Source organism: Vigna unguiculata, chromosome 8 (assembly GCF_004118075.2).
Source record: "Vigna unguiculata cultivar IT97K-499-35 chromosome 8, ASM411807v1, whole genome shotgun sequence".
In the NCBI taxonomy this organism is placed as follows: Eukaryota; Viridiplantae; Streptophyta; class Magnoliopsida; order Fabales; family Fabaceae; genus Vigna; species Vigna unguiculata.
In genome coordinates this window covers 36,863,074-36,886,652 of record NC_040286.1, presented here as the reverse complement: position 1 = coordinate 36,886,652, position 23,579 = coordinate 36,863,074, and the positions used below count along the sequence as shown (strand labels likewise).

At 33.0% G+C, this 23,579-nt stretch overlaps 3 protein-coding genes across 6 annotated transcripts; all 3 read left to right on the top strand.

The window, feature by feature from the left end:
- Nucleotides 1–564: 564 nt before the first annotated feature.
- On the top strand, nucleotides 565–3,784 carry LOC114194026 (receptor-like protein 9DC1). The gene is given in 2 exon segments (XM_028084056.1): nucleotides 565–3,549; nucleotides 3,551–3,784. Coding segments are annotated over 2 exon segments (3,054 nt in total). The 5' UTR covers nucleotides 565–571; the 3' UTR covers nucleotides 3,627–3,784.
- Nucleotides 3,785–5,291: 1,507 nt separating this feature from the next.
- LOC114194710 (fimbrin-1-like) lies at nucleotides 5,292–11,264 on the top strand. Of its 3 annotated transcripts, none has more exons than XM_028085083.1 (15): nucleotides 5,292–5,469; nucleotides 5,916–6,241; nucleotides 6,372–6,542; nucleotides 6,732–6,970; nucleotides 7,068–7,239; nucleotides 7,342–7,380; nucleotides 7,548–7,616; nucleotides 7,750–7,866; nucleotides 8,309–8,520; nucleotides 8,781–8,936; nucleotides 9,241–9,440; nucleotides 9,537–9,694; nucleotides 9,800–9,896; nucleotides 10,026–10,117; nucleotides 10,652–11,264. In XM_028085083.1, the coding sequence occupies exons 2-15, from the start codon at nucleotides 6,155–6,157 to the stop codon at nucleotides 10,898–10,900; spliced, it is 2,058 nt and encodes a 685-aa protein (XP_027940884.1). In that variant the 5' UTR covers nucleotides 5,292–5,469; nucleotides 5,916–6,154; the 3' UTR covers nucleotides 10,901–11,264. The 3 variants fall into 3 exon arrangements, with proteins under 3 accessions (XP_027940884.1, XP_027940883.1, XP_027940885.1); XM_028085082.1 differs by having other exon boundaries at nucleotides 5,464–5,679; XM_028085084.1 differs by lacking the exon at nucleotides 5,292–5,469 and adding an exon at nucleotides 5,491–5,514.
- Nucleotides 11,265–13,824: 2,560 nt separating this feature from the next.
- Nucleotides 13,825–23,237, top strand: LOC114194608 (protein ENHANCED DOWNY MILDEW 2-like). 2 transcript variants are annotated; one of them, XM_028084946.1, is made up of 18 exons: nucleotides 13,825–13,965; nucleotides 14,238–14,705; nucleotides 14,804–14,900; nucleotides 15,962–16,012; nucleotides 16,103–16,242; nucleotides 16,727–16,823; nucleotides 16,929–17,027; nucleotides 17,550–17,797; nucleotides 17,887–17,967; nucleotides 18,049–18,579; nucleotides 18,692–18,821; nucleotides 18,914–18,991; nucleotides 20,582–20,623; nucleotides 21,157–21,267; nucleotides 21,467–21,538; nucleotides 21,626–21,744; nucleotides 21,838–21,901; nucleotides 22,308–23,237. In XM_028084946.1, exons 2-18 carry the CDS (start codon nucleotides 14,263–14,265, stop codon nucleotides 22,971–22,973), a joined length of 3,069 nt encoding a protein of 1,022 aa, XP_027940747.1. In that variant the 5' UTR covers nucleotides 13,825–13,965; nucleotides 14,238–14,262; the 3' UTR covers nucleotides 22,974–23,237. The 2 variants fall into 2 exon arrangements, with proteins under 2 accessions (XP_027940747.1, XP_027940746.1); XM_028084945.1 differs by having other exon boundaries at nucleotides 18,692–18,827.
- The last annotated feature ends 342 nt before the right edge of the window (nucleotides 23,238–23,579 follow it).

Here is a 23,579-nt window from a genome sequence, read left to right as displayed (position 1 = left end):
GAAATTTAATAAATTGGTTTATAACCACGGGAATTTTGAATGGTAAACTATGTTTTGGATAATAAAACTTATAAATTAACGATATCTGAACAGTACGATATTATTAAATTTTAAAATACTTTATCAAAAAATAAAAAATTTAAAAAATAAACACTATACACATTATATTGAAAAATATTGAAAAAATTTATAACTGTTTTAGTATTAATGTATATGAAGAGGGAAATAAAATGTGGGTTATTAAATAAAAATGAGATGTGCAGTTGGGATAACCGTTGGTAGTTGGAACATTAAAGCCAAGTCCCATTGTTGGGGCCATTGACTCCTAAGTCAATTCCATTTTTGTGGATAAGATAAGATACAAAGCACAATAAATTTGAAGAAGGAAATCAAAACAATAGGATTAGAAGCTTAGTCATGTCCTGTTTAGAAGCCACAATCAAACATTAATTTGGCCACATCTCAAACTCTATCTCCTACTTTATTTTGGCTATAAATCTTCATCTTTGATTCCTTACTCGTATGCACATTTTTTGCTTTGAATAAATCCTGCACTTAAACACAGATAAATATGGAGTCATGGGTAGTGTGGTTGGTTCTTGTATATTCGCATATGTTGGTGTTTCAGTTTTCATTCTCTCATTCCTTATGTCATCCTCACGATAAAATTGCATTGCTCCAATTCAAAACCTCTCTCAATTATTCTCACAGCTATTATCATCGCAATTGTGGTAATGTTGATCGAAAGATAGCAACTTGGGAAAACGAAACAGATTGTTGCTCATGGGTTGGGGTTACTTGTCACCCCTTCTCTGGTCGCGTCATAGGTATTGATGTCTCATGCAGTGGTCTTTTCGGTGCAATTCTTCCCAATAGTACTTTTTTTCATCTTTCTCATCTTCAATCACTTAATCTTGCTTTCAATTCTTTCCTCACCTTTCAACTTTCATCTCTCTTTGGTGGGTTTGTGAGCCTTACACACCTCAATCTGTCAAGTTCTTTATTAATAGGTGAAATTCCCTCCCAAATCTCACAACTTTCCAAATTAGAATCACTCGATCTCTCTGATAATTACATGTTAACCTGGAAAGAAAGCAGTTGGAATAAGTTCCTACAAAATGCAACAATTTTAAGAGAGCTTGTTTTGGATAATGTAGATATGACTTCAAGTTCAATGAGTTCTCTCAATAGGTCTACTTCTTTGGTTAGTCTTAGTCTCGTACGTACTAGAATTCAAGGAAACTTGAAAAATGACATCTTATGCTTACCAAAACTTGAAAAATTGCTCTTGTCAGATAACAGTGACAGTCTCAATGGCCAGCATCTTCCCAGCTTGAGTTGCAATGGTGCTTCTCTTAGTATATTGGATCTTTCATTTAATCATTTTGAAGGGTCAATCCCTTCCTTTTTCTCCAACCTCACACATCTTACTTCCCTTGATCTCTCAAATAACCTCTATCTCAATGGTTCAATCCCATCCTCCCTCTTAACCCTTCCACATCTAACTCTTTTGGATCTTGGATTCAACCAGTTCACTGGTCAGATCTCAAATGTCTTTCCCCACTCAATCAGTTTTGAAAAGTTAGATTTGAGTCATAACAATATAGGAGGTGAGCTACCATTCACACTTTCAAATCTGCAACATCTCAGTTTCTTGGATCTTTCAAAAAATAAATTTACTGGTCAAATTCCATCCTCACTTTCAAATCTTCAACATCTTGTTATCTTGGATCTTTCTGAGAATGAACTTAGTGGCCAAATTCAATCCTCAATTTCAAATCTTCATCATCTCACTTCTTTGATACTTGCTAAGAATGAACTTAGAGGTCAAATTCCTTCGTCACTTGTAAATCTTCAACATCTCAATATCTTAGATCTTGCATATAACAGATTGGAGGGCCCTCTACCCAACAAAATCATAGGACTTCCAAACCTTACTAACTTATACTTGAATGACAACTTACTAAATGAGACAATTCCTGTTTGGTGTTTATCTTTGCCATCTTTGCTAGAATTGGATTTGTCAGATAATCGGTTCACAGGACATATAAGTGCAATCTCATCACAATCCTTGAAGTCTTTGTATTTGTGCAACAACAAGCTACAAGGCAATATTCCACCATCAATCTTCACCCTTGTAAACCTAACTGGACTGTGTTTATCATCAAACAATTTCAGTGGTCTTCATAACAGTTCATTCTTCACTGACGTCAATTACAAATTCCCTCACTTAGATAGATTGTATTTATCTTCTATGGGTTTAACCGAATTTCCAAAATTATCAGGAAAAGTCCCAATGTTGGCACAACTTGATCTATCCAACAACAAATTGAATGGAACATTGCCAGAATGGTTGCAGCAAATGAATTCACTACTACTTTTAAACCTATCCCAAAACCTGTTGACTGCTCCAATATTGAACCAACTCTCAAGGAACAAAGGTCTCTTCATCCTTGATCTCAGTTTCAATTTACTCACTGGCAGCATATCTTCCTCAATTTGTAATGCAAGTTCACTTCTTGTTCTCATTTTGTCCCACAATAAGTTGACAGGTGTCATTCCACCATGTCTTGCAAACTTGAAATTCCTTGTTGTTTTGGATCTACAAAGGAATGAGCTAAATGGCACTTTACCAAGTAACTTCTCAATGGATAGTAAGGTTGCTGTTTTGAATCTCAATGACAACCAATTGGAAGGTGTTTTGCCAAAATCTCTGTCCAATTGTTCACAATTGGAGATCTTGAATATTGGCAACAATCAAATTGAAGATAAATTTCCCCATTGGCTTCAAACCCTACCAATGTTAGCAGTACTGGTATTGCGAGTCAACAAATTTTATGGCTCCATTCCTAGTCTAGAGAATAACCATGGATTTTCAAGTTTATTTATTTTCGATATCTCATCCAACTACTTCACTGGTCCAATACCAAAATCCTATCTACAAAATTTTCAAGCCATGAAGAATGTTACTCAGTATAAAGTTGGGGAGCTATACATGAATCAATTGCTACAAGAATTTGTAACTGTAACCACAAAAGCCATGAGTATGACATTCAACAAAATTCCAAAAAACTTGGTAACCATGGACTTATCACAAAATAATTTTGAAGGGGAGATTCCATATGTAATTGGAGAGCTACGTGCTCTTAAAGGACTAAACTTTTCTCATAACAAGCTTAGTGGTCCTATTCCCAAATCCATTGGAAATTTGACGAACTTGGAATCGTTGGAACTTTCCTCAAATATGCTCACTGGTAGGATTCCTGCAGAATTAGCCAATATGAATTTTCTTGAAGTCTTAAATCTTTCCCATAACCATCTTGTGGGAAAAATACCTCAAGGGAAACAGTTGAACACATTTTCAAATGACTCCTATGTAGGAAACTCGGGATTATATGGGTTCCCATTGTCAACGAATTACAACAACACTGAACAAAAATCTCCATCTTCTTTAGGGTTTCAAGGAAAGGAGAGATTTGGATTTGGATGGGAACCAGTGGTTATAGGATATGGATGTGGAGTGATATTTGGAATTGGCTTGGGATTTTTGTATTGTAGAAAAGCTTGAATGGTTTATGAAAATGGTTGGAGGTGTTCTTAATAAAAAGGTGGAAAAGAAGTCATGAAAAATGGAGTAGAATAAATGAATGGATATGTGGCATGCCTTGAAAATGTTTTATGTACTTGTTCTTGTTCAATTTCAATTATGTTGAGGAAAAACTTGTACATCAAGAATCTTGTCACACCATTTTGGGTTTTTCAATTAATATGAAGTGCAGTTAATAATATTGGGTGCAAGAAGTAAAAGTCCTTGTTTTAAGAGATCTAATATTGCAGTAGTAGATCTTGATCCACTCGTTAAGAATTATGAATTTAATAGTTATTGTTATAAAATAATTAAGATAGGAGACAAAGAATTAGAATGTGGTGTCGTGGGGGCACATATTATTGGGCCCATATTTACGATTTGCTTTTGTATCCTTAAACCTTTTATTTATTTTTTCTTTTTAGTTTCTAATCGAAAATTTAATTAACGTAAACTTTGAAAATATCTTTTATTTCTATCCTTAGTAATATAACATGAAGTGAAGTGATACTTATAATTAAGTTGATTCTTCAATAATTTATGACGTCATATGATAATTTAATGAGAAAATCTTGTATTTTTTTTCTTAACTCTGATTTAATTACTCATAACTATTTTGATATTTTCAACTTTATCAAATATTAGGATGGGTTAAATATTTTTTTATCTCTTAAATTTCAGTTAAAATTTGATTTAGTTCCTATTCAAAATTTTTGATATAATTTAGTTTTCCAACTTTATAAATGTTTGGATTTAGTCTTAAACGCGTCTCATGAGAATATTTGAGTTGTTCACTCCGTTTAACATATTTATGCTTCAATGTTAACTAAAAATCTGACTTAAAATAGATTTGAAACGTCGAATAAATTTAACAAAATTTTGTTAAAAAAATTAAATCCAAACATTTATAAAATTGAAAGATTAAATTAGATTAAAATTAAAAAAAACTAATTTTAATTTTCAGTAAAAATTAAGAGATAAAAACATATTCAACCTATTAAAAATACAAAGTCTAATGCTCATGGAACCTTAACCGAACAATGAACCATGTTTCTTAATTTTTGTGCATATTGATTGATAACGTGTCATTAAGTCAAACTTCTAATTGACGTGATAAATAATCATTCATGGCATCACATTAACTGATAAAAAAATTAAAACATATTTAACCTATATTAGTAATTTAAAATTAATTTTATCCAACTTTACAGCAAACATCATTCGCTTTCTTGATTATATTATTGTTTCCAGCAAAAGTTAACAAAAATAAGAGTTCCTACATTTATAAAAGAGTTAAATATTTATGAACTGTTGGTGATAACTTTTTTTATACTATATTAAATGTTGCAATAACCGTGTCAAAAAATATATATATTGACACGAGATCTGATGGAATGTGAATATAGAAAAAGAAGCGTGACTAAATACATTAAAAATTAAAAATTAAAAATAATAATTATAATAATATATAATATAATGTTGCGTAATGCGGTGTTCTATTGGGCCCAAACCGAATCACACACAGCTGTGACGATGAACATGTCAGCTATAATGATCCGACGGCTGTGATTTGATGAGATCTGATCAGATCAAAACAAAAACCACATCAAAGTCGGTTACACAAAACACCAAAATAACTATACACCAAGACTGCGACGTGTTTGAACGGTAGAGCGAGTTCGAAACCTGCACGTACTCTCACGGTTACCTCACGCGCCCAGTGTGGAACCAAACCAAAAAATAAACAAAACAGTAACAGGACTTGGGAGTCTCACGGTGTCTTCTCTTCTCTGTCACTTTGCCTACCCACTAAGAAAAATCGATCCTTTCTTCTCTTTCCTACGTTTCTCTTCATTCAATGTGTTGTTAGTGAAACAGTGAAGGTAGTTGAACATTAAAACAACCCATACCTTCATTTTTATGTGTGGGTATATTTCTTATTATTAGTTTTCACTCATTAACTTTAACAAATGCAATTACTGCAATGCATGTACCACCACCATCTGCGTGGTTCTTACTCAACTTCTTCTCTTTCATGTGTCTTCTTTCTCCATCTCAACATTCCCAATTCAATTTCGCTGTCTGGGAAAGGGGTAAATAACCGAATACCAATAATAGTTCATTAAAAAAAAATATGGAACAATTACACAGATGTGAAATGCGTTGTACCCTTTTGATGTGTTTGATGGAATTGAGTTTCTGTTCGTTTTTTTATGTCATGGGGTTTTCTCAATAACTAATCTAACGAACTTTTTTTTTTTTTGATTTAGCATTTGTGTTCTGTTTTTTTTCCTTTTTAAGCTTATCGTTTGTTCGTGTTATCTGTCAGGACAACGTTGGACAGGTCGGTGTCAGGGAGATAAACCGCTTCCTCTTTTGGTTTTGTTGTAGATTTGGTCGTTATATTTGAATTCGACCGCGTAGCATTGCATCAGGCAATAGGTTCTTGAGTTATCAGGCATAAACGTATTGTTTGTGCTGCAAATATTTCTAAGCTTTTGCGGGGTAATTTTTGTAGTTTGGGGATACAATACAATTTGTAGCTTTTTCGGTTAGTGATTTTTCAAGATGTCGAAATTCGAAGGTGTTGTTGTCTCCGATCAATCGCTTCATAGCCAATTCACGCAGGTTGAGCTTCGCAGCCTGAAATCAAAAGTAGGTTCATCTCATTGCTTCTCTGTAATGGGCCTTCTGGTTCAATTTCATTATTCTTTTAAATTTGATGCCTTTCATGGTTGTGTTTTTTTTTTTTTTACCTTACATGAACCTTTTCCTGGTGCTATAGTTTGTCACTTTAAAGGATCAGAATGGTAAAGTTACATTTGAAGATTTGCCACCTCTGATGGTGAAGCTAAACGCATTCAGAGACATGTACAGTGAGGATGAGATTAGGAGGATCTTGGGGGAATCAGACACTGATTTTACCAATGATATTGATTTTGAAATCTTCTTAAAGGTTAGTGGTTTGGTACCTTCGATTCTTTCTTTTTTACTATTACTAGATTATGAACTTTTTTCCAAGTACTGAAGTTGAAATAGTGGGATGATGTCTGAACTAGTTGTGTTAATGTAACAGTTTGTATGCCATATAATAGCATTCACTATAATGCATGCAACCTTCCAATTGATTACATTTTCCATGCAGGCATATTTGAATTTGCAAAGCCAAGCTCCTGCAAAACAAGGTGGTAGGAGGCATTCCTCGTCATTCCTCAAGGATACTGTGACCACCCTTCTTCACACAATCAGTGAATCAGAAAAGGCCTGTTACGTTGCCCACATAAACAGCTATCTTGGTGATGATCCATTTTTGAAGCAATATCTTCCATTGAACCCAGCTTCAAATGATATCTTTAATCTTGCAAAGGATGGCGTTCTTCTGTGGTATATAAGCATGCTGGTTGTTGCATTTTACTTACGTGTGTCTGAATCTTTAATATGTATTGACTTTGTTATTTGTTACATGTTGTGTTTAATGCAGTAAACTCATCAATGTTGCTGTTCCTGGGACTATAGATGAGCGAGCCATCAATTGCAAACGCAATCCCAGTCTTTGGGAGGTCAACGAGAACCATACTCTATGCCTCAATTCCGCTAAGGCTATTGGCTGCACAGTGGTTAACATTGGTGCACAGGATTTGGTTGAAGGAAGAGTAAGTTTTAGCTGTCTGCACTTCCTAAATTCTCTTCAGACATTTACCTAGGTTCCTAACTTTTAGCCTTTGTCACATTTCTGTTTTTTGTTTGTGTTGCAGCCTCATCTTGTTCTGGGGTTGATTTCCCAAATCATAAAGGTAAAAATACATGAACTGCATATATCATTAATTTTATTTTAGCTTAGTTATTTGAATTTGTTTGTGTGTTGAAATCACTTTTCTTATTGCCCTTACTGATATTTTGACTTGTGGAATGATCAATTAGTCATTTTTCTCACTTTTGCTCCCACTATCTTGGATTTCAGATTCAGCTACTGGCTGATCTCAACCTTAAGAAGACACCACAACTTGTGGAATTGGCTGATGACGGTGAGGTAATGAGATATGCATTTCTTCTTCTTCTTTAATATATATTTCCATTGCAATTAAATCAAATTGTAATGTTTCATTCATTGCAAATTGTGTTTCGGGATAACTGATGTATTTTGCATATCATTGTTGTCTCAGGATATCGAAGAGCTTCTTAATTTGTCTCCCGAAAAGGTTCTACTAAAATGGATGAATTTTCATCTCCAAAGAGCAGGATACGAGAAAACTGTCAAAAATTTTTCTTCTGATCTTAAGGTACTTGAGCACGTCTTTAAGCGTTTTATGCTTAAGGTTTGACTAATTTATGATTTGTTAATTTTCTTTGTAATTATTTTTGTATTCTTTAAGAGTGAGTACAACTAAATAAATGCAATTTGAGGATTACTTTAGTACTTTGAGTAATGATACATCTAAATTTGTACAATGGTATTTAGGATTTCAAATCTTGGAAATAGTATACTTTGACATCTAGATGCCTTAGTCATATTGGTTAATACATTTTAAAGAGGATTTTCGCCACAGAGAATCCAATTCCAATTTTGCTTGTGTTGTTCTAGCTGAGTTTTGATTTCTTCAACTCCCAGTTTCTAAGCCAATACTGCTATAACTCATGAGGGTTTATTCCTCTATAATCTGAAATCGAATCAAGCTATTATCAATCCACTGTCCTAATTTGTTCACACTGGTTTATTTACAGGATGGAGAGGCTTATGCTTATCTGCTTAATGTCCTTGCTCCTGAACATTGCAATCCAGCCACCTTAGATACCAAGGATGCCAATGAAAGGGCAAATATGGTAATTGATCATGCAGAGAAAATGGGCTGTAAAAGATACTTGAGCCCGAGGGATGTTTCCGAGGGTACTTCCAATTTGAATCTTGCTTTTGTTGCACAACTGTTTCACCACAGGTATGAAATGAATTACATAGTTAATTCTATATGCATGTGTGCACTTCTCTTTGGAGGATTCCTTTTCCTTGGTTTGTTTATTGTATCATAATCGTAGTTATTTTCATGCATTTGAGTGGTAGCATGCTTGGCCTAGATCCAGAACTGTGTTCTCGCTCTTCAGAAAATACCTTGATTTTGCAGCATTACATATGTTAGTTTCTGTAATTTGTTCCCATTTAAGTGCTGTAGTTATTTAATTAGGGCTCTACACAATGCAGGAGTGGTCTATCTACAGACACTAGAAAGATTTCCTATGCTGAGATGATAACAGATGATGTGCAAACATCTAGAGAAGAGAGATGCTTCCGACTTTGGATCAATAGTCTTGGAATTTCTACACATGTAAATAATCTATTTGAGGATGTCAGAAATGGGTATGTGTTCCATTTCTTAAACTGTATTTATTGTTTTGTCAAAATAGAAAGTCTTCTATTTCAAGTTAGGACAATTCTCCTGCTATCCCATGTTAGGAAAAAGTAGGTAGGAACTATATGTAGAAGCTTTCAATTCCTCTGTTTTTTAGTATAAGTAACTTCACTTCTTCTTTTTTTCTTTATGTTTATTTTCAAGTATCTGGTAATTTTCCACCTATCCCATGTTGGGAAAACGAAAGTGAGTGTGATATCCAACTTTATAAAATTCACTAAGTGTTTGATTCCTTTTACTTTCTGCATGTAGATGGGCACTTTTAGAGGTATTAGACAAGATTTTTCCAGGGTCAATTAACTGGAAACAGGCGACAAGACCTCCAATTAGAATGCCATTCAGAAAAGTAGAGAATTGCAACCAGGTTATAGAAGTTGGTACACAACTGAGATTCTCACTAGTCAATGTATCTGGCAATGACATTGTGCAAGGAAATAAAAAGCTCATTCTTGGTAATATCTTCATCTCATTATTGCTTCCACACAAATGTTATGACCATATCTGTGTACCTTTCAATTTGTTCTAAAATGTTATGTTTCATTTTTCAGCTTTATTGTGGCAACTGATGAGGTTCACTATGCTTCAACTGTTGAGAAATTTGAGATCTCATTCCCAAGGAAAGGAGATCAGGGATGCAGATATCCTGAAATGGGCAAACAGAAAAGTGAGGAGCACTGGCAGAACTTCTCACATAGAGAGCTTCAAGGTTTTCTCCAAAACAAATTCTGTTTATTTGTTGTTAATAACAGTGTTCTGCAACAGAACTATAAATGATGATTTACTAGTGACACATTTTTTTATATATGTAAAGGACAAAAGCTTGTCAAGTGGACTCTTTTTCCTTGAGCTTCTGAGTGCTGTTGAGCCCAGACTTGTCAATTGGAACCTTGTCACCAAGGGTGAAAGTGGTATGATTCCTTTCAAATGTTACCATTTTATATAGATAGATAGATTATCTATAACAGTTCCTTTGTATACAGTGTTATAAATTTGCTATTTTCTGATTCCTTCCAAATTTGCTTAATTTGTTATTGTAGATGATGAGAAGAGGTTGAATGCCACCTACACAATCAGTGTTGCACGAAAGCTTGGTTGCTCCATTTTTTTGCTACCGGAGGATATTGTGGAGGTATACTTGCAACAAAACTTTATCCATTCCATACTGTTTGAATAAACTTTTACACAAATGAGTCCAGTTTCTCTGTTGAATTTTTTGGTGTTATTTTCTGCTGAACATTAAAAACACACTGTTTTGATACTTTAAAGATAATTTTAATATATTTTAAAACTCCAAAATTAGTGGCTATCAATGTATCTTAAAGAAACAGCAGAGAAAAACTAGTAAAGAATCCAAATTCTACACAAACACACTAATTAGAGAAACAAACACTAATCATATTACAAGAGAAACATGTAAGTTAAAATGAATTAAACTTTTTCCCACAAGTTAAAACCAACTAAAACCCTTCAACCTTAATGAAACTTCTTCCATCTAGCATCTAAAAAGCTGAACTGTATAATTTAATTTTAGCTGAACTGCATAACATTTTACCTTTTTATATTCTTCTGTTTACAGAGAAGCTTATTCAACAAATACATACACTCTGCATTGTCTTTGTTTATGATGTGTTTTCTCACTCTTTCTTGGTTGATCTCATGGCAGGTTAACCAGAAGATGATACTCACTCTTATAGCTAGTATAATGTACTGGAGCCTGCAACAACAGACTGAAGATCAAAATTCATTTCCTTCACCTGAAGCATCTCCAGCACCTTCGGTTTGCGGCGAAGATGAAAATTTCTCCATCGGCGGTGAGTTCTCCAACTTGAGTGTTGATGACACCACTTCTGACAGCACCGCCTCTTCACAGCCGGAGTCTGATGGCGTTGCTGCAGCAGATGAACTGTTATAAGTCCTCTATCTGCATAAGATGATGTCTGCTGCATGGTTTTGCAAAGAAGGTTAAGGAAGCATCTTCTTCACCATTTCTCAACCTTCAAAAACAGAGGTTACGGATGTAAACAAATCTATAGAATAGTAGATGTGAATAATTTGTACAAAAATTTCTTGTTCTTTGGAGAGGAATGCATATCATGCTTATTCAGAGGGATCAGATTGAATAAAGCTTCTTAAGAGGGAAAGAGAGAAATGAATGTGATCAATTCACACTACTCTATTTGTATTTTGTCATTCGTTATGTTCATGTCACAACCAACAGCAACAAATATAATAATTTTCATTCACTATAAATGTTTCAGAATTCATATTATAGATAATGTTTCAGAATTCATATTATAGATAATGTTTCTATATTTGTATGTTAACATTTGTTGTTGTTCCCTTGTCTATTGGTGCCTAGTAGTGGTAGTGGACGAGGTGTAATATATGTGGGGTAACATTTTATGCATTTTTTTTTTCTTTACCACGTTATTATTAAAAAATTATCTTTATTTCCATATATTTTATTGACAAGTTTCTGTCATTTATTTTTCTATTTTCTCAATAAATATTTCTTAAATTACACGGCGAACTTTGTTTCCATAATTCTTGTTGGTCTAATTTTTTAAAGAAAACGTGTATCGTATATATTATTTCGTATTGCATTATTGGAATTTGAGTTTTAAATTATCTGGTTGAAAAACATAACATAAATTGGTGTTTGAGTAGTATTAGACTTGATTTTCTTAAACAAGATTTTAAAAAAATAAAGTAATTATTTGGGTAAATGACGTTTTTCATACAAGATATTTTAATAACTTCTATTTTAGTACAGAAGAAAAAAAATTAACTCTTGTTTATCCAATAAATTTGTCTTTCATTGAAATTTTAACAATGAAGTGTGATGCAGATTATTTCGAAAAAAATTTATTTGACACATTTTTATTTTTTAGGCCAATGCCAGATGCAAATCATTTTGTATGGGTAATGTTTGACTTTATCTCTGTTTTGATGTAAAAATCTCATTATTTGAATACAGTATATGTATAGAAAATACTTAATTTTTTGAAGTTTAGTATTTGAATAAAAATAACTTTTAATAAAATATAATTTTTTTTTGTATGAACTTCACAATTTTTTTATTTTTCAAGATAAATCAATAATATTTTTTCAAATTACTATCGTCTAGAACTAAACATGATTTCATATCTTAAAATCTATTCAAAATAAAATTTAACCAAAGATACAAATTAATTCAACATGTATGTATACAAGATAATAAATAGAATCTTTAATTAAATGTATAATCTTATCTTATCTTATCATCAATATTTACTCTGATTTTTGTATGATTTAATCTTAAATTCAATCGTCAAATTTTGATTGCATACTAATTTCAACATCTTTCAAGAAAGACGAGAAAGAGGGTCAGATATAGATGTAAAATATATTCTTAAGCTTGTTTAAATAATTAAAATTTCGACTCTTACGCAAATTATAGCAATTTACATTCCGATATAAATATTTTGTAGTCTCATTAATAAAAATATTGATAAATAATATATCACATCATAATAAAATTTATCATTCAATATGAAGAAGAAAGTCCTAAGAGAATTGGGTGTCTATATACGCTTTCAGTCAAAGACAATATGTTAAATATAAATTTATATGGTGTACTTTTTTCACTTACATATATGTTATAAATAAATATATGTTGTAAATATATAAATATATATATATATATATATATATATATATATATATATTACAATAAATTAATAATTACATGTTTCCATCCAAAGAATATAAGTGGAAGCTACTAAAAAGCTTAAAAATTTAGCTTTTCATAAAAATTGAATAAAAAAAGGAACTTTATCTTTAATTGTTTCTATGTTGGTACTTCAAAACTTCCGTTTTCATGTATTTTAAGTGTTGAGTGCGACATATATTTTACATTGCATATAAAAGAACCAACAATAATTAATATTATTTTCTTGTCTATTTTGTATATTAAAAACAAATCAAACTAATAAAATACATCGATCAACACTTCACTCTTTTATGATTATAATGCATGTCATTTGACATATTATCAGTAAAATAATGAAAAGTTAACATTTTTGGATTTACTTTTAATTTATGTGTTGAAACTTTCAATCGAATAATTTGAAATATTTTCTACTCAATTATGTTATTCTTAAATAACACATTATTTTTATAATCCCATTTGCATGTCATTATTATCATTTATATAGTTTGTCGGATTATGTTTTCATTATTATTCATCCCACACGTATGTTGTATTAATGAAAATATTGTATGATATAATTATATTGAACTCTCTTTGAAACCTATTGATAAATTCCAAAACATGATAAACAATTTACAACATAATATAGTAAATTTAGACATTATTTTATCTTGTTTCATGCTATAATAATAATAATAATAATAATATTTATACATGTATACTTTTATTAGTGTTATTCTTTTATTTTCTTTTATCATAATAATAATAATATAATAAAAATATATTATTTATTTTGTGTTATATATAAAAATAGAAAAATGATATTTTAATTCACTTTTTTAATCCATTTTTAATCTATTGTTTTAATTATTATTAATTTTTTTTTTTGTTTTTTTAATGATATAATGTGATAATTTAATGATTAAAGTGATATATTAAAAGTGAATAATAAAATGAATGAAAATATCATTATTTTTTATCATCGTACCTTAAAAAATAATATTATTTCTTATCTTAATTTATTCTGATTTCATCTTATTTGTTTTTTTATCATCGTACCTTACAAAATAATAATAATATAATCATCCTATCTCTATCAAAAGAAGGTTATTTGTGACAGGTGGCGTTCTGACTGAGAAGAAGAATAGTTAGTGACGGGGCAACATCTGTGAAAATCGAAACAGCGCCAAAATCTTCTCAAAGGTTTTTCGCTCCCTAACCTAACCCCACACCCTCACTCCTCCCTTCTACTGTTGCTTCCTTCCCTCTCTGGCACGTTACAAAAGGTTCTTTCACTACTCCACCATGATCGTTCTCTTTATGGATTTTAGAATCTAGGGTTTTTCTTCTTTTGATTTTTTTTTGTTTTAATTTCTGTTACCACTGCATTTTGCAATTTGTTACACTCATCTACCCCTGGCCACGGTGATTGATGAGTGGGGAGGGAAGGATGTTATGTTTAAACCCTGAATGCTTATGATTGCACGATATATACATATACGTTATCATTAGCAATTAGCCACTCCTTTGATTTGTGTTTTTTTGTTTCTTTGGGTAGTGTGAGTGGAAAGTAAGGCTTTAGGATGAAGAGGGGTAGGTCATCATATTCCGATTGTGAAGAGGAGTACGAGTCTGAGATCCAGTCAATCTCTGTGTCAAATTACCATCTTGTAGACGACGAGGACAATCCTGTGTCTTTTGCTGTGTTGCCAATTCAATGGAATGATTCTGAGAACTCTAGTGCCTGCGAAGAGAAGGTGTTTCTACACGGTGATGCCGATAGCGGACTGTTGAAGACTTTCATGCAAGTGACGGCGTGGCGATTTGATCTTTCCAAAGCGAGACCTGAGGTATTCTTGCTGGCAAAGGATGGAAGGTGGGTCAAACTTCAGAAGCCTAGAAAGAGTTTTCAGGAAAAAGTAAGGACTGTTTTGATCACCCTTCACTTCCTCCATAGTGTGAAGGGACATGATCAAAAGTCTGTGGGATCTTTCTGGCAAGACTTGAGCAAGGATAAGGAATTGATGTATTTTTCCTCTTCTTAACTTTCTTACTTTCTTAGTCTGATAATGATGTACGTGAAAGTGCATTTCCTGATGGTTTTTCAAAAAAAATTATTTGCAGCTCTTACGGTTCTAAGCCTTCAAAAAATGATTTATCGGACCACATGCTTTTGATTGGCGAAGCTTCCAAAAGGGATGCTGTCTTAGCAAAGTCCAAGGTTTGTATTTCCTTTTTATGTAGTTTTAATGTCAATTCCAGAAATTTTACGTCGTGGGTGCTAGAGAGTAAGTAAACTTCACAATAGAAATTTTTCTTGCTATTTACACCAATAACACATAGGACCAATGACACTAAGACCACAACATATTAAATTTGTGTTTTCATTAGGAATGAGTTAGAAGAAGAAACAAAGTTTGGACATAGAGACTAATTGGTAACCACACACACACACATACATAAATTTTTGGGGGGTAAGACTCAAGATTATGGATTGATTTTTGTATTGCATTTCATATTAAGCGGATGAATAGTAATTATATTAAGAAATGGTAAAAATCTCGTGGCTGCCCTCAAATGTGCCCAAGTAGGTCCGTACTTGCACAGAAATTGCCATGTTAAATAGAAATTGAAAAAATAGCTTTTCACTCTCCTTCCTCAACACTAATGGAAACTAATGATTGGAAGTATTATTCGAGTCTGACATTATACCCTAGTTATCAATCTTAGTTTCTAGGTACAGATCTCATGATTCTATTTTATTCTATACTTTAATTTGGTTAAGTAAATGATTTAGTTTCATAGATAAACGATAATACATTTTTAAGTAGGTTTTAAATGGAGTGTATCCGTCAAGACATTACATATGGAGGAAGTTAATTGATGGAATTCACATATGGCACTATGTTTTTGAACCACTTTGACTTCCAATGTTGATGGGATGAAGAATATATAACAATAAATTGTACAGATTGACTCACTTTTAATTTCATTTTAAGGGGTCTACATGACCCTTCTTTGTTCTTTATATTGAATGATGTATCTATGGGATTTCATGTTTAGCAATAGTTCGTGAAAGTGGGTTGTAATAACAGTGAACTAGATAAGGTGTTTTGATCTCATATATTGTTCCACCCATAAGAGTTTGCATGTGGCAATGAAATTTTGATCAATTGAGCTCTCTGTTTCTTTTTATTTTCTCTGTTTTCATTAGATAAGACTTGTTTATTGTTCCCAACATGCGTGCTTCATTTTAATGCATTTGCATGATGACTTATACAGCTTTTTCTCGTGGTTTTGGAGAAACTGAAGAGTCAAAAGCTTCTTAATGAGGTCTGTTTTTACAATCATCGAAGATGATTTCTCTGAGGCATTTAATTCCACCGTTGTGTATTTTTAATGATTTTTTCTACTTTATTTCAGGAAGTTAATGATTTCGAACTGCCAGGATTTCCTGTTGTTGGAACTGACAGTGATATGATAGACAAATCTAATGAAGAGTCTGAAGAAACGGATGTTTTGGATGTTTGTGCACTTTGTGACAATGGTGGTAATGTTACATGGTATGTTATTGTTTCAGATGAGTTAATTCACTTTAATAATCTGTATCTGTCCTCTTGTGTATCTGTCTGACAGCATATCTTTTGTTAAGAATTATTGGAATAGAGATTGTGCATAACAATACTCTACACTGATATGATGTGTAAAATTTTATAAAATACGAACACTGTTTCTATTTACGAAAGTTGTGAACCACTTGATCTGTAGAAATCCAGCATAAGCCAAATCCTGCCAAGATATAATGAGCTATAATCACAATAAAAAAGGATACAAACGAAATCAGTAACCATCTCTTAAGATTGCTTCCTCATAAGATAACTAATTAATTCTACTATATATTCTAAAGATACTGTTAGGTACCTGACGTTACCATGTCTTCTATTAAATTTCTTACTGTAAATTACGTGAAATTTTCATTTGCCTCCGTATTGTGGAATAGTTTTTAAGTTTTTCTTCATAATTTAAAATTATTCAATGTTATTGCAGTTGTGATGGCGTGTGCATGAGATCATTCCATGCTACTGTGGCAGCTGGTAGAGAAAATTGTTGTGTTTCTCTTGGTTTTACCCAGAAGGCAGTTGATGTATGATGGTTCTCCATTGTTTTCCTTTTATATTTTTCTTGTCCTTTTCCACTTCATATAATTGGGAAGAAAATTGTTTGACTGTAGCCATGTCAAATTTTGCAGGAGATCGACAACTTTTATTGCAAGAATTGTGAATATCGTCAGCACCAATGCTTTGCATGCGGCAAGCTGGGGTCTTCTGATAAACTTAACAGTGCAGAGGTACAGCAATGGAAATAGCTTCTCTTCTTGCTTACATCATGTAATTATTTTCCTGTGGTTGAATGATGTGTCTCCTTGTCACTGTTAGTCAAATTATCGGTTTTTTAATACTTTATATTGACTTGTTTTGTAGCTATGGTAGTATAATTGAAATCCAAATAAAAAATAAACATGCCCTTCGAATCTTTACACTTTTCTTCAACAAATAAAGCAACCATTTTTGTACTACCCAACCCCAAAAGTAATCTTATTAAGGCATGCTGACATGTCTCTCATTTCCTCACAATGTAGACAATTTATGAAAACTAACCTTGGACATGAATAGTGTTTTATCCATCCCTCTTCTCAAACCATGCATACCTGTGAACTACTGAGTCAAACACTTCTCCTGCGTCAATGTCTGTTCTACGTTGTAATGATTATGATTGATTCACTGTAACACCAACAAATCTTGGGAAAAAGTGGTTGTCCTGGAGCTTCCTTGTAATGCATGGAACTAAGTTTTTGGGATTCACCTTTCAGGTTTTTAAATGTACTGCTGCAAACTGTGACCGTTTTTATCATCCACGTTGTGTTGCAAAATTACTTCCCATGGTGGTTAAGCATACCACAGAGGAATTTGAGAGAAACATTGCTGATGGGATTCCTTTTACTTGTCCCCTTCATTATTGTTGTGTCTGTAAAGGATTGGAAAATATGATGGATCCTGAGTTGCAGTTTGCTGTTTGTAGACGTTGTCCAAAGGCATATCATCGTAAATGTTTACCAACGTGAGTCCTATTTTATTATGTGTTTTTTGTCTTTCATTTTATAATTCTAATTTATGTCTAGAGGGTTGATTCTCAAATTGCTTTTTCAGAGAAATTAATGCTGAAAACAATGATATACTAAGGGCATGGGAAGGTCTTCTACCAAAGAACCGCATTCTTATATATTGCTTGTAAGTGTTGTGGATTTTTTAGTTTTTCAGTTTGTTTGTACTAGTTAATCCTTGACTATGTTTGACTTTTACATTGACCAGAAATCATGAGATTGATCCTGAACTTGGGACTCCTGTAAGAGATCATATAAAATTCCCCAAAATGAAAGCTACTGCTAAAAAAAATGATACTACTATTGAGCAGAAAAAGCCTTCAACTAAAAAGATGGTTAAGTTGAAGAAAAATATTGACTCAGATAACTCACCAGGCAAAAGCACTTCTACAGGATCTAAACTGACTGCAAAACTGTCTTCTGACAAAGTTGGTACCAAGAAGTCATCTAATAAGAGAATTTCTAGTTCAAATATGTCGAAAAATCCAAAAAAGCCAAAACCAAAATCAAAAGAAGCATCAAGGTGTTTGACTGAAAATAAGATGTCAATTTTGAAGAAATTTGAAATTCTTGACACTGAACAAACATATAACCAGCTTACAGTTGGTAAAAATGATGGTTCGAAGCAAATTGAACGTGGCAATCAGATAAATAAGGTGAATACTAACTTCCCGTCTGTCGAGCCTAGTGGAGAGTTGAGTATTGAATTGCCTCCACTGGATACTGGTTTGGAAAAGAGGTAAGTCTGTCTTATTTCCTAAATATGATGATATTGAAACTTGAGAGCTGAAGCTGTTATTAAAGATAATGTTAAAAACTTGTTTACATAAAGATGTTTTCCTCCATTGTAGTTTGTTGGCTTTATTTAAAGAAGCCAGTTCATCCATTACGTTGGAGACTGTCTTAGAAAAGCACACTCATAGTCACTCGTTGAGAAATGTTTTGGAGAAGACTACTACAACAGAGAAATTGGAAGATTCAGTTAATGTACACAACTTTATACGTTTATTGCTATGGTTTTCCACTCAGGAATTTTTGGTAACATTGTTAATTTTGTCGTTGTTAATGTACAGTCTGTGAGTGGGGGTAGCATTCAGGACGCCAAAGCTGTTTGTGACCCTGATGTTTTGAAACAGATATTTAAGTGGAAGGTGCTTAGTGCTTTACTTTTTAATTTCTTTTCTTATATTTATAATTATTGTTATTGCAGTAAAAAAAGGAAGGTTAGTTTATAGGCATGTTATAGTAATGATTGACACATATTGGTGTAAAGTGAGTCTGTGTGTCTATAGGCGTTGGGAGTATCGTCTATGTTTGAGACTTTGATAGGTGAGTATTTTATCCTTGCCATTGACCAGGCATGGCAGAAGGTGTAATGTTGACCTTTCATTACCCTAAGAGTATTGATTAAGGACTGGTGTCTTTGTATTTGTGCCTATCCTGTTTTGTTAAAGCAAAATACAAGCTTGACAGTATGTACAGGGTACCATAAAGGTTCAGGTGATGACCCTGGGGGTGCTGGGAACTAGGGGTTCCTCTACAGCAATGCTGGTGACAATCCTTTTGGTGCCATTGGTTTTAGTGGCAGTGTTAATTGTTGGAATTTCTGTTGATTTTGGGGGATGGGCTTATTTGGGATGAATGATTATCCTCATCACTGGAGTCTCTCATATTACCTATATTTTGCATTCAAGAAGATGGTCCTTGTGGATTCTGATAAATAAAAGTTTCCTACCAGATTGTTTCCAATTTACTGCTTTTGCACCTTTTTAATGAGATCATAAAAATCAAATCCTGAAAAATCTGTATTCGTTGGATGGTAAATGTGCATAATGAGAGGGGGATGGGAAATTAGTTGGCTTATGCAGTTTTCTTGTAGAGAGTCATTCTCCTAGCTTTTATTGAAAAGTTTTTTTTTTTTTTTTCCTTTTAGTTTTACATAATAAGTTTATAAATGTGTTTGGTCCAACTTCTCCTTTTAAGGTGAAGAGAAGCCTAAAAATTTTGGTAAACATTACCTTAGGTAGACCTGATACAGTCAGGTAGTTGTGTGTTCAGTTTAATGGTTTGGGAAATGTGATGTGTTCTTATGAGGGGGGAGTTGTTGCTGTTAAGTTAGTTCTTTATGCCAAAGCCTAACCAATCTAGGAGCTGACTGCTAGTTACCTTTATAATCTAGGAGGTGACCGCTAGTTACCACTAATTACCATATGTACTGAATTCCTTAATTCCTTATAAAGGAAGGGTTAACAACAAAGGAACATCACGTAACCATACTTCTTTTATCATGTTTAAGTCTATATCATATTCATTGTTTTCATACCAATTAAATTTAGTATGCATGCTCTACCTACTTGTCCATATTAATAACTGATAGACTGTAGTCACTGTATGCTATGATAGTTGTTGCAACTTGCAAGTACTTGGTGTTGTATGTGCCAAGTCAGCATTTGTTGTAACTATCTAACTGAAATTAGTTATACTGAACGGTTAGTTAGATATATAATCCAGTTTGCAAAGTTCCTGCTAACTAACACATGGTATAGTTAGCAAAGCATGCAATAGCAAACTATTTTTTATGTATAAATACCAACATATGTACTTGAAGCAACTAACGCATTAACTCATTTTCAGTTCATATGATTTTTCTTTTTTTCTCTTTCTCGTTACTCTATTACTTTGTTTAATAGTCATCATACATCCTTCAAGAATTGCTGAAAGAACATTCTTTACGTATGCAGATTGCAGATAAACTTCATTGGTATGTTCAGAATGGTGATACGGTAGGCCCTCCTGTACTTGTGCACTTAATTTCAAATATAGCATCTGCATTAGTATCATAAATTGTCAGTAGTTGACCCTTTTATTATCTGAAGCTGAGTGAAGATAAAAATTGAGTTGGCATTCTACCAGTCTGTAGTTCCTAGTTTCTTGGGAGATTTGTCAGCAAACTTTTTTTTTTTCAGTCAATGATTTAATTTAAGTGAATTAAATCTTGCTGTCTTTGACAATTCTCTCTGTGATCGTTGCTATTGATCTCACTAGTTTTGGTTACCAAAGATCTTTTTTAAATTCCATGCTCATTTGCTTTTGATGAATTTTAGGCAATATACTTGAAACCTCTTTTTATATTTCTACTGTTTTACATTAAATTTCTTGAGTATGCTTGACTTTTCTTTCTGTCATTTTTATAAAATAAAATAATCTGATTTTCCTCATGAAATGTTCTGTCTGGTGGATTACCATTCGTGACATTATTATTCTATTTCTAATTGTTGAAGTTAAATACCTGATTGGCATGGTTAATGATGTTCAGATTGTGAACTTGAGCTGTGGTGCTGATAATTTTAGCATCCTTATGAAGAAAAGGCTTCAGGAGACTGGGAAGAGATGTTCCTACAGAAATTATGGTTTGCATCCAACAAAGGTAGATTGTGGTTTGTGTTGGATAGTTAAAGATGAAAGATACATGGTTATTGAGAGAATAATGTTCTGATTATAATGAATTATCATAATTTCACTTTAATTTAGTAATTAAAGCCGTTAAACTTTAGTTAAAGATTTTGCTCTTGACTATCTTGTTAGTTTTTTAATGTTTTTTTTTTCTTTTTTGTTGTCAATAACAGAATGATTTTAGTTTTGAAAGGAAGAATTGGATGACTGTCCAACAAAACGAGTTACCCACAGGGTCACAGTTGGTAAGAAATTTTCAATTGCACTGTTAAGATGTGCATGGATATCCTCGAAACGAATAAACTTGTTAATTGTATTTTCTTCTGTACCAGATCATTGGTCTCAGCCCTCCCTTTGGTCATAACGCAGCATTGGCTAACAAGTTTATAGATAAGGCCCTTGAGTTTAAACCAAAGCTCCTAATTCTTACAGTAGCACCAGAGATACAGAGGTAAGACCCTTTCTCAACTGTCTACCGCAGAACTGTCACTAACGTTATTGAAGTTTTTTTCCTTTACACCATTGTTTCTTGCTTGTCATACAGGCTTGATAAGAAACTATCACGGTATGATCTTATATGGGAGGATGAGAATTTTCTATCAGACAGGGTTAGTCTCTCTGTCTACCTGCATGCACTCACTCCAAGATGGGAATCTGCTTATAATGAATTGCTCTTTTTTGTAAAATGCATATTTAACCTATCTAATCTAACCTCGAATCATGTCACGATACTTGATAACCATGCATGCCAAATTGAAGACATCATAGAAATTTATTAGTATCTATACAGTATCTTCTGTAAAATTTAAACCCGGATTGAATTTATGATGCTCTATGCTTGTAAGAGTGATTAAATGGTGTAATCAAACTGTATCAAGCCTTAACCCGAAGACTAAGTGGATCCCCACCATGTTACATTGCAGCTTTATTGTCTATTAAAGTTATTCTTTCATTGATCCATGTTAACCTAACGGCAGAATTTCCTTTTTTCCTGTTCCTGGCCTTTTTACGCAGCCAATTAATCTACCTGGATCAGTCGATGCAAATGACAGACAAACGGATCAAAGGAATGTAAGGCCACCTGTACTTTCCCTCTGGAGCCGCTCTGACTGGACTACTAAACACAAGGTCATAGCCCAACAGAATGCTCATGAACTGTCAACCACAGAAAAATTGAAGTCTGACACATTAGCTGCTGCTGTTCATGCTCCCAGTGGAAATTGTGCTGACAATTCAAAGTTAACTGATGAGCAGCAAGAAGATCAAGTATCTGTAATTGATGATGTTCAGAACAGAAACTGCAGAAGCTCATGTAATAATGTTGAGGAACATAAGAAGGGCAAGCCTGAGAAGTCACGAAAGAAGAGAAAACGTGTTGACGAATCCAAACCAGCCAAAAGGCAGGCTGTAAATAAAATACCTAATGGAGTACCTGACCACACTGAACAACCCAATCCAATCAAGAAGACTGGTTCTTCGGATTCTGACCACACTGAACAACCCAATCCAACGAAGAAGACAGGTTCTTCGGATTCTGAACCTCGTACATTCATTAAAAGTGACAGTTCTGAACATAGTAGAGGATCCCAACCTGGATATGTTGGTCGATTGCATGGTTTTGCTGTTGTTCCTAACTATGTATATGCGAGCCAACATTCGTGTGGTTGGCTTGAAGAGTAGTTTTCTTTTTTGGTCCTTTTATTTTGCTCATTCATGCCCCTAGCTGTACATACACCATACACTGATCCAGGGAACAAGTCTCCAATAGATTAATGTTAACTAACAATTTTCAATATTAGGAAATAGGGGTGGCGGGCATATTTGTTGAACTGTTGCAGACTTGTTCAGTCTTTATTTATGGATAATCTTTTATTCTTTTGTAAAAAAGCTTGCATAAATATTCTTTTGTGCTGTACATAATATACCAGACTACTTTTTATCTTATGGAAGTTCTTCTAGTGTTTGGAACCTTTTTTGGATGGTAGTAATAGACTCAAGTAAATCGCAACTAAATTGTAATGGATTCCAATAAACCACATAAGATAAGAAGAATTGAAATTGTTTATTAAATTTACATTCTTTTCTTTAAACAATTGTTTTATGTTTTTATTATTTTAAATGTTTATAGTTTAGAAATATATGTTTGCTTTTAGCTTTTAACATTATAAGGTTATTATATTATTTAATTATTAAAAGTATTTTACTAATACCATGATTTTTTATCTGATTTCTATAATCAAGAATACCGTGTCCTTTGAAGTTTATATAGGTTTTTCTGAAAATCTA

Coding starts and splice junctions, on each gene's coding strand:
- LOC114194710 (XM_028085083.1), top strand. CDS start 6,155: ATGTCGAAATTCGAAGGTGTTGTTGTCTCCGATCAATCGCTTCATAGC. Junction 7,240..7,341: donor AGGATTTGGTTGAAGGAAGA/GTAAGTTTTAGC, acceptor TTTGTGTTGCAG/CCTCATCTTGTTCTGGGGTT. Junction 8,937..9,240: donor TTTGAGGATGTCAGAAATGG/GTATGTGTTCCA, acceptor TTCTGCATGTAG/ATGGGCACTTTTAGAGGTAT.
- LOC114194608 (XM_028084945.1), top strand. CDS start 14,263: ATGAAGAGGGGTAGGTCATCATATTCCGATTGTGAAGAGGAGTACGAG. Junction 17,798..17,886: donor CATCGTAAATGTTTACCAAC/GTGAGTCCTATT, acceptor TTGCTTTTTCAG/AGAAATTAATGCTGAAAACA. Junction 21,902..22,307: donor AGAATTTTCTATCAGACAGG/GTTAGTCTCTCT, acceptor CTTTTTACGCAG/CCAATTAATCTACCTGGATC.